The sequence below is a fragment of the Andrographis paniculata genome, unplaced genomic scaffold (genome assembly GCF_009805555.1).
Source record: "Andrographis paniculata isolate CXL003 unplaced genomic scaffold, ASM980555v1 Contig82END, whole genome shotgun sequence".
Classification (NCBI taxonomy): domain Eukaryota; kingdom Viridiplantae; phylum Streptophyta; class Magnoliopsida; order Lamiales; family Acanthaceae; genus Andrographis; species Andrographis paniculata.
This window is the reverse complement of record NW_026137620.1, coordinates 3,758,152-3,767,916: the sequence shown is the minus strand read 5'-3', so window position 1 is coordinate 3,767,916 and position 9,765 is coordinate 3,758,152. Positions and strand designations below refer to the sequence as shown.

General features: G+C 32.8%; 1 protein-coding gene across 5 annotated transcripts; it reads left to right on the top strand.

Annotated features, from left to right (window-relative positions):
* The first annotated feature begins 1,684 nt into the window (after positions 1-1,684).
* LOC127241387 (uncharacterized) lies at positions 1,685-9,625 on the top strand. Of its 5 annotated transcripts, none has more exons than XR_007836514.1 (5): positions 1,690-1,856; positions 2,328-2,845; positions 3,169-3,607; positions 7,796-7,857; positions 9,311-9,625. XR_007836514.1 is itself a non-coding variant. In XM_051260410.1 (4 exons), exons 2-3 carry the CDS (start codon positions 2,382-2,384, stop codon positions 3,602-3,604), a joined length of 900 nt encoding a protein of 299 aa, XP_051116367.1. In that variant the 5' UTR covers positions 1,690-1,856; positions 2,328-2,381; the 3' UTR covers positions 3,605-3,607; positions 9,311-9,625. The 5 variants fall into 5 exon arrangements, 3 of the variants coding, with proteins under 3 accessions (XP_051116368.1, XP_051116367.1, XP_051116366.1); XR_007836513.1 differs by lacking the exon at positions 9,311-9,625 and adding an exon at positions 7,950-8,093; XM_051260410.1 differs by lacking the exon at positions 7,796-7,857.
* The last annotated feature ends 140 nt before the right edge of the window (positions 9,626-9,765 follow it).

Sequence of the window (9,765 nt, the reverse complement as noted above, 5' to 3'; positions counted from 1 at the left end):
ATTATATTTATTACCATCAAATCGATATATATCAAAATTCTCCAAACTCAACCCAAACACAAAAGAAACACATAAATTCAAACTCACTCCAAAATTCAAATAAAAATCAAATTCAAACTCAAATTTCCCCTAAACAAACACACCCTTAGCCTCTTACGTAAAACAATGGCAGTATAGTTTTAGCACTTCATGGATAAGGAAATTTGAATCATCTAGGCTTACAGAAGCTATAGATAGGATTAAGAACTGTAGCATCCAAAGTTTTAAAATTATTTAAAAATTTAGTATAAATTTTGGAATATATATAATTATAATTATTAAAAATATATTACTCCGTCCGTCCCCCTTACCATGTCCATATTGCCTTTTCTGTTTGTCCCACGTCTCATGTCATCTTTTTTTTTTAAAAAAAATAATTACCTATCTTAATTTCATTTTAAAATTTCTACTTTAATTTTTTTTAATTTTAATTAAACTAATTAGTTATGTTAATCTTAATTTATAATGATTTATATTATAGATTAATTATTTTTACTCATACATTTTTAATTATCTACTAATTATACTTATTCTTAATTCCCGTGTGTACAGTAACCAAGACACCCAATGTGGGACGTATGAAGTAATTTATTTCATTCATCCTACATAATTTTGTCATTTTTTATTTATTTATATATGTCCCACATAATTTATTATTTCATTTTTTGAAAATATAATTATATACTTTAATTGCATTTTAAATTTTAAATTTTATAATTTATAATTTTTTTATTCTTAGTTAAATTATTTAGTTAAGTATATATTTTTATTATTTGCTAATTATATTTTATCTAAATTTTTGCATTTACGAGGTCTTTATCTAGGACAGAGGAACCATAAATTTTATAATTTTTTAAATTATTTCTTAAAATATTAAAATATAATTATTTTTTATATTTTTAAGTAATTATAAAAAATATTTTTATTGAATTATAATACATATCACATAATCTTTTTTAAAAAAATAATCTGAATAATGTATATAACCTGCGACATGATCATATTCAAAATATAAAAGTAAAAATAATATAATACATTTTTAAGAATAAAAATATTAACACAGCATTGAAAGCTTAGTCATCTTTGTAAATATCCAATGCTGCCATCTTTAATCTCTATCAATTAGATTAAAATTAATAAATTTCAATTTGAATAAAATCCAATTTGATAAAAGATTTTATAAGACAAAAATTATTCATTTCCCATGTAATTTGGGCCTCTATATACACGAGAATTTAGGTAAAGTATGATTAATAAGTAATTAAAAAATGTATTAATAAAAATAATTATTATATATTAAAAATAATTGTAAATTAATTTTAAGATAATTAAATAGTTTAATTAAAATTAAAATAATTATAAAATTTAAAATACGATTAAAGTGTATAATTATATTTTCAAAAAAGAAAATAATAAATTATATAGGACGAACGAAAGTAAAAAATAGAGACAAATTATATGACACGAATGAAGCAATAATTATGATATACAAACAAGTTTTAGCACCCAAATTTATTTATGGCTCAACCTATACCAAAGAAAGCCTGAATTAGTGATCCACCGCACTTGGCCCGAACCAAACCGGAATCCGATTTTGAACCGTCCAATTTGATTAATATCTGAGAGATTTATGCTTGTACTTTTGTCTTTCTTTATTTTTTATTTTTTAAAAATCACTCTCTCGTCGAGCCCTAATTTCTCTCCTCTGTTCGTTCTGGTTCCTTCGCTCCTGACCCGTGGAGTGCGAGTTCTTCCTTTTGCTGGTGCTGTTCCGCCGTTCCTGTGCGCCCAGCGACTTCCGTGTTTCGGTTTGGCCTGTATTGTTCGATTTGTGTGCTGTTTGTTTGTCCACTGTTTGTATAGGCTTAAATCGTTGATTTCGTTAAGATAGGGGCCAGTGTGTGTGAGTTAGTCCCGATTTTATGTTTTTGTTTTGTTGAGGGACGATTGCGTTCGATTTGGGTGCCTGAGTCTGTTTCAACATTTTTGTTGACTCAAGGTGTGATTTTGAAACTAATATTTCCATGCTTGGTTTGGTTTTAATCGAGTTGTTAAATTCTTAAACTGTTTGAGTTTGTTGCGTCTTGATAAACTGATATTCGATCTAGTCGAAAATCTTACAAAATTGTATCAAGAGTAGAAGTGTGTTCTTCAAGTATTTGAAACACTACTCTAAATCTTTAGAAACAGGTCTTAATTTCTTCAAATATTATTGTCTGCATTGAAGTTAATATTATTACACTAAATTTAGTTCACGCCTTACACTTAAATCGATCTCAATTGCGCAGTTTCCGAAGGAAGTTTCATTCACCAACCAATTTTCGGCTACCAATTCTTCAGTCATGGCTCGTAATGAGGAGAAAGCGCAGTCGATGTTGAATCGGTTCATCGCCATGAAAGAGGATGAGAAGAAGAAACCCAAGGAACGCCGCCCCTACCTTGCTTCGGAGTGCCGTGACTTGGCAGAAGCTGACAAATGGCGCCAGCAAATCATGCGTGAAATTGGGCGCAAAGTTGCAGAAATCCAGAACGAAGGCCTCGGAGAGCATCGCCTCAGGGACCTGAATGACGAGATAAACAAGTTGATTCGGGAGAAGACACACTGGGAGCGGAGAATTGTGGAGCTCGGCGGACCTAATTATACGAGGTATTCTGCAAAGATGACTGATCTGGACGGCAACATAGTTGATGTTCCCAATCCTGGGGGCAGGGGACCGGGATACAGGTACTTTGGGGCCGCAAAAAAGTTGCCTGGTGTCCGGGAGTTGTTTGAGAAACCTCCAGAATTACGTAAAAGGCGCACAAGGTATTTTGTTCCTTTGTTCTGTTTCTTTTTTTTAGTTGATCTTACTGGTTCAACTGGAAGGAGTGCTGGAATGAAGTGGAATGTGGTATATGGATTAATTTTGGAAGATTTTGTGCTTGTTATGTGTTTGTGTGTGTTCAAATTAAAAAATGCTATGCATCAATTAATGGATTGTTTAAGTTTTTGAGGCATGGATAAAATTGTATTTAGATGTAAGTTTTGTTGTTTATACAAGAGAATATTTGATAGTTCAAATTATGAGGACAAAAAATTATAGTGAACTAGATTGTTTGTGCTAATGGTGCTTGACAATTCCTTTACAGGTATGACATATACAAAAGGATCGACGCTAGGTATTATGGTTATAGGGATGATGAGGATGGGATATTGGAAAAACTGGAAGGGCCTGCAGAGGACAAGATGAGAGCTTTGGCTGTGGCAGAATGGACACAAATCGAAAAAATAAAGAAGGAAGCTAGGATGGGTGTGAAGAGTGGGGAGGTAGCAGAGGCGGGTACTGTATCGAAGATTTTATTTGAGGAGGAAGAGGATGTGGTGGAAGAAGAGAGGAGAAAAGAGAGGGAGAAGGAGGTGGAGAATGAAAAGGAATTTGTGGCACATGTCCCACTTCCAGATGAAGAGGAGATTAAAAGGAAGGTGCTGGAGAAGAAGAAGAAGGAAATGTTGGATAAATATACGAGCAGTGAGTTGTTGGAGGAGCTGATGGAAGCGAAACAATTGCTTAAACCACAACAGTAGATGGTATGTTTACTGTTCAATTTTCGATTGGACAAGCTGACTGAATCTGACAATTCTCAGGGGCATTAGTGCAATTGTTTCTGTTTGTGTTTAGTATTAACGTGTCATAGGTAGCTACACTATTGTGAACTTACTAAGCTTCTTATTCATGATAAATATATTTTTGTTCTATAACTTGGTTTGAAAGTTATTAGGTATTTTGGTGATGGTGATATGATACTTAGTTCCATACTTGATCAATTAAGCATATGTGGTTGTACTGCATCACAGATTGTTGGACTTAGTGAACTTATGTGTTAGATTTCTTTTTCGTGACAAAATTCCTTATTTCTTTTTAATAACTTAGTTTGAGATCTATGACTATGTGGTATTTTGGTTATATGATCACTCATTTCCTAGTTCAAGACATTACACTAAATCCTTAAAAAGTTGGTGCATTTGTTTGTAAGTGTAGGTGTTTTTTGCCTTCTACATTTAGGCTTTGAGCAGTCCTTTGTGAACTATTAATTAACTTTAAAGTAAATGAAAGTAGATTCTAGTGAACAATCGAGGTTGTTGGTGACATCATCAAGTACAATTCGATTGTACCACTCTTAAGGAGCTTAAGTACCTATTTATGAGAGACTATGACATTGAAAGATTTTGAGGATAAATTCATGAAAAGAAAAAAAACACAAACTAGGCTCTACATAAGATTGAAGTTATAAGTTATACCACTTTTAGTATTAGCAAGGTCTCACTTTTGAATAAATGATGTTGACAAAGCAATGATATTGTTAGCTCCCCTCTAATGAATATAATATGTTATTGTTAGTATGATTGTCGGAAGAAAAGCTTTTTTTTTTTTTTTTAAAAAAAATTATTATTGTTTTGTATTCTATCTGAATTAAAAAAAAAAAAAAAAAGGAAAAAGATAAGTTAGAACTTAGAACACAAGAGTTTGACTCGCGATGTCCATTCTAGAGGGCGTAGCCAAAGTTGCAAGCTAGAGAAGAAATAAATGTGTCTAAGGAGATTTGATGAAAGATTGTCCCAAGCTGCAAGAATATTGAAGTTGAAGCATGTGTAGCTAATAATGATGGGATAAGACTATTCATTAGCTTGTGCCGCATTGGTAACTAGCACAAAAAGTTACATGTTAAAGTCCGGATGTTTCCATATATGTTTTAGGATGATGGAGTTGTGATAGTTGTCTACCTACCCAACAACCAAGCTTTCCAAATAGCTGGATTTGGTTCAAACTACTTGATGAACTAAGCTGGAACAACTAGGATGTTAATAGATGTGCGGTAGATACCAAATTTTTGAACTCATATATGTGGGAGCCTTAGAATCCAAAGGTCACTTAGGTCAACATACAAAATAAGATTCTAAAAGTATATTAGGAGCATTTATTGTAATGAGTGGTATAAGGAAAAACAACTATTACAACTTTCAAGGCAATACCGTGGTTGCCATAGCAACAATAGTATCAACAAGCAAAGAAGAAATGACCAAGTTGCGGTATATGAGATTTGGACATGTAGGAGAAACAACTCTTTTAGACTTTGGCAATTATTTAAGGCTACAAATACTTTCAAACTTGACTTTTGTGAGCAATGCATTGTTGAAATGCGAACTAAGTGAAGTTCGGCACTGGAATTTGTAACACTAAAGATTACATTCACTTAGATGTGTGGGGACTAACTAAGACAACATCTTTGGGAGGAAACTTTTACTTCATTACTTTTGTATTATTATTTAAATTCGGCCAAAATCCATACTTTCATCCGGGATCAGATGATTTGACCTTTCTTGCTGAATCCTTTGATAAATCTTGGACATTTTCGTTATCGGTCATTGAATTAGAATTAGTACAAAAAAAAATATAAAATATGAATAGAATTAATTCAAAAACCAAGATACTTAAAAAATAAATCATTAAAATAAAATAAGTTAAACTAGAATTATAAAATCCATTCACAAAAATAGCTTTATATAAAATATTTATGTATAACAATAAATATATATAATTATATATAATTTCCTACGAATACAACACACATATATATATATATATAGTTGCCTACAAGTACAAAACAATACATTATATATATTGCTTGTTAATTGAGTATATAATCACGCAGTTTGTTCTATAGCTTCAGCCTAATATTTAGAAAAATAATTATTAATATAAAGTAATAGCCAACTAAATTGTGCAGTATATATAATAAAAAACGTATGTATATAGTGTATATATATATATATCATATACTTAGCCTAACACACTGCACTAGAAAAGACTGCATTAGAAAGAAACTAGTCTAACATAAACACACTGCACTAGAAAATAATAATAATATAAAATACTACACTAGGTACTGACTCCTTATGCATTAACTCTGCAGTCTGCACTCCTATCCACCAACTCCTCTGCAGTACTACTTCATTACTTCATTAATAATAAAAAAATCATATATATATATATATATATATATAATATACTAACCTACTATAAGATTAAACAAAGAACTTAAGATGTTCTTACCAACGACGGCAAGACAAGAGGGGGACGAAAGACAAAGGCGGATGGGAGCGGCAGCAGAATCGGGTGGGACTAAGTTAACAGAGGTGAGATTAGGTTTAAATAAAGTTGAGTTTAGGACTGAGTTTCATCCTTAGCCCTTAGGGCTTGGTGTATTTAGAATAGATTTAAACTCTAATATGGGTTTAAAAATTAGATTAGGCTGAATATAGGGCCTTAAGCTGGGCTTGTCGATATATGGTGTCGCCACAGGGACGCCCGGACGCCAGCCTCGCCGAACGGCGAGGCTACCTTTCCTGGCGGTGTCATCACCGCCAGGACGACTACGCATCGCCTAGGCGACGCCGTGGCAACCTTGGTTGAGAGGCTTAACGGTTGATGGATTCTGGGGGTGCAACGGGACGTTGTAGTCTCAAGTAGGGCAGAATATGATACCTCTGAAGTTGAGTATTGTTTAAGTGAATCGATTAGATTACTTATGTAAGTAATGTGCATATTTTTTTTCGGGAGCTTACTTGCAAGAATTACAGATATAAGTGTACTAGACAGACTTGTGTTGACATATCTATTATTCTAATACGCCTAACTTGCGGGTCTTACGAGCCGGAGTATTACAATTCTATACTAAAGATAAGTGTGGGGAAATTCCTTGTTTGGAAGATAATGATGGAAAACTTGGAAATATGATTAAAGTACTTTGATCCGTCGATCAAATTGCCTATCCTAAAAAAATTATTATAAGGAAAGATTATGGTTCCTAGATATCCAATCAATCAATTCAATAAACCATAAATTTATGTGAAAAGAAAATGTGAGTGGAGTCAGGGAGGGGGAAGACAATGCCACTAAATTAAAGTTTCTATCACTCTATTTGGAATAACCTTTTTCTTGATATGTGTAAAAATGAAGGTATCTCTTGACACTTTACAATAAAGGATACACCGCAACAAAATAGGGTAGCTGAACACATAGATTAGAACCTTACTAGAGAAAGTTCGATTTAGATTAGAACCTTGCTAGAGAAAGTTCGATTTATGTGGTCTAATGTTGGTCTGGGCAAGCAGTTTTGGGCTGAAGTTGTTGCATATGCTAGTTGTGTTATAAATTGGATACCATCAGCAACACTTACAGACAAGATACTTATGGAGGTATGGTCTAGCTAACCTACAAATGATTATGAGTCTTTACGTGTGTTTGGTTCTACAACATACTATCATGTAAAAGAATCCAAGTTGAGTTCTTAAGCGAGAAAAGCATTACTTATGAGAAAAATTATGACTCACTTGTGGTTCTGAAAGTCTGCATCAATCTTATTTATGATTTAAAAATTGCATTAGACTCTCTTGTGTTTTCGAAATATTACACAATTCTTTTTTATTTTTTATTATTTTTATTTTTTTTGTAAGGGATTCTATGTAGTATTTCTAAAATTACAAAGGAGTCTCATACAATTTCTTGGGAATTATGTGCAATATTTTCTAAAAAAATAAGGGAGTTTTGTGTAATATTTAGATCACGGGGAGTATGGTGCCGATTTTTCAAAACACAATTGGATTACAAATAATTTTGCCTTATTTATGGGTATCATATTAGCTGTAAAATGATACCAAGACAACATATCTAGGAGCTAACCATTACATTATTACACTTGTTGATGAATTTTTCAGAAGGGTATGGGTGTATCCTTGCGAACTAAAGATGAAGCGTTTGAGAAATTCCTTGTTTGAAAGTAAGTGATGGAAAACCATACTAATAAGAGATTAAAGTACTTTGATATGACAACATCACATATCGAAATGAGTCTTTCTCGATATTTGTAAGAAATAGGGCATTTTCCAGCACTTTACAGTAAGGGATGCACCACAACAAAATGGGGGCGACTGAATGCATGAATGAAGCGAAAGTTCGATGTGTATTATAAAATGTTGGTTTAAGCAAACAATTTTACGCTGAGGCGACAACATATGCAAGCCATCTTTTTAATTGTCTACCATCAACTACATTTACACTACAAGAAAATATTATTTTTGTAACAAAGTTTTTTCGTTTCTAAAACTACTATTTCCCTTACTAATGATATTAAAAACGGAATCAATGATGAAATTATATTAGCAATATACTTTTGGAAGTATGGTCCAATCTGCAAATGATTATGATTCTTAGTGTGTTTTATGTTCCGATGCATATAATCACGTAAATGAATCCGAGCTAGATCCTGACCGAGAAAGGCATTATTTATGGGCATCGCATCAAGTGTAAAAGAATATCGACTATGGTGTCTATCCTCAAAGAAAATCATTGTTAGCAAGGATATAGCCTTTAATGAATGTTCAATGATGAAATAAGTAACTATGGAGGAAAGAAATGTTAGATGACATTTATCACCGGGGAAGTTTGTAACACGTGGAGGGTGTTTGTAATGAAATTAGAAGATGGTCTACTAGTAGAAGATGATATTGCATAAGTGGGAGAAAAGCCGATAGAAGATGTTTCAATCCAAGAACCTTCGTAAGAGCAGAATTTATCAATTGCAATTCGAAGGCCAAGAAGAGAGATTCCAAACCTAGCCAAATTTCTAAGTATGATGGCTTATGCATTTCAAGAAGGCATACCTCAACATTTTGTTGATGTACGTAGTAGTCTAGATAAAGAAAAGTTGAAGAAAGCTATAGATGAAGAAATGCATCCCTCAAAGGATTCTCACACATGAAAGCTAAGCTAAATTGCCAAAGAAACTCCCAACACTATTGATACAACTAATGCTGATGCACTTTCGGGGAAATAGTTTCTTTCAAAACAGAATAATCTTTATTCCTAATCAACGACAAGTTGGCATGATATATTTATGGGGTCTCGAGTTAATTTTGTGATTCAGCACCCAAAATTTTCTATCATACAAGGTCTACTTAGCGGTCTAGAGGGGACTTGTAGGATTATATATGTACTCAGATATATATATATATATATATATTGCATCATTCTATTGCTTATATTATGGTTATTTTTGTTACAAATAATGAAGTTTTTCGAATCATGTTCTTTAAGCAATTCAACTCTATTTGATCTGTTATATTCAATGAATGTCTATTTACTTTTATAAGTTAATAAACATGACCTTAACTATTATTTTGCTTTATTTCTATTATTGTCTTCATGACAAACAAAACGTACTATCTTTTCAGGATCATGTAATTGTGAATCTGAAGATGGAATGTCTCAAGGTTTAAAAGGAAAGACATCAATTTCTTCAATTATGTAAGAAGGGCGAAAGCGACCATCAACCATGTAGTTAAATGTTCCTTCCGTGATGCAATGATCTAGAATTTGCACAAGCTGGGAAGACACTTGCTTGCCTACAAAAAAGGCTAATTGCTTATATGACCAAAATATTGTGCGAGAACTCCTATTTGTTTAATTTACATGTGTATATGCATGTTGGTGAAACAAATTCATCTTGGTAATGTAAGCTGAGGCTCTCTAGGCTCTGTTTTTGTTCATTCTTCTGTACAAGTATTGTTCGTACAATTAGAACCAACTCAGATTTAATATTGCAATTGAGCCCTAAAATTAGAATGAGTTTGAGCCCATGGGCCCGCCTGAGACAAAATCGGTACCTGGGTACCAAACAGTTCGGTCA

Coding starts and splice junctions, on each gene's coding strand:
- LOC127241387 (XM_051260410.1), top strand. CDS start 2,382: ATGGCTCGTAATGAGGAGAAAGCGCAGTCGATGTTGAATCGGTTCATC. Junction 2,846..3,168: donor TTACGTAAAAGGCGCACAAG/GTATTTTGTTCC, acceptor ATTCCTTTACAG/GTATGACATATACAAAAGGA.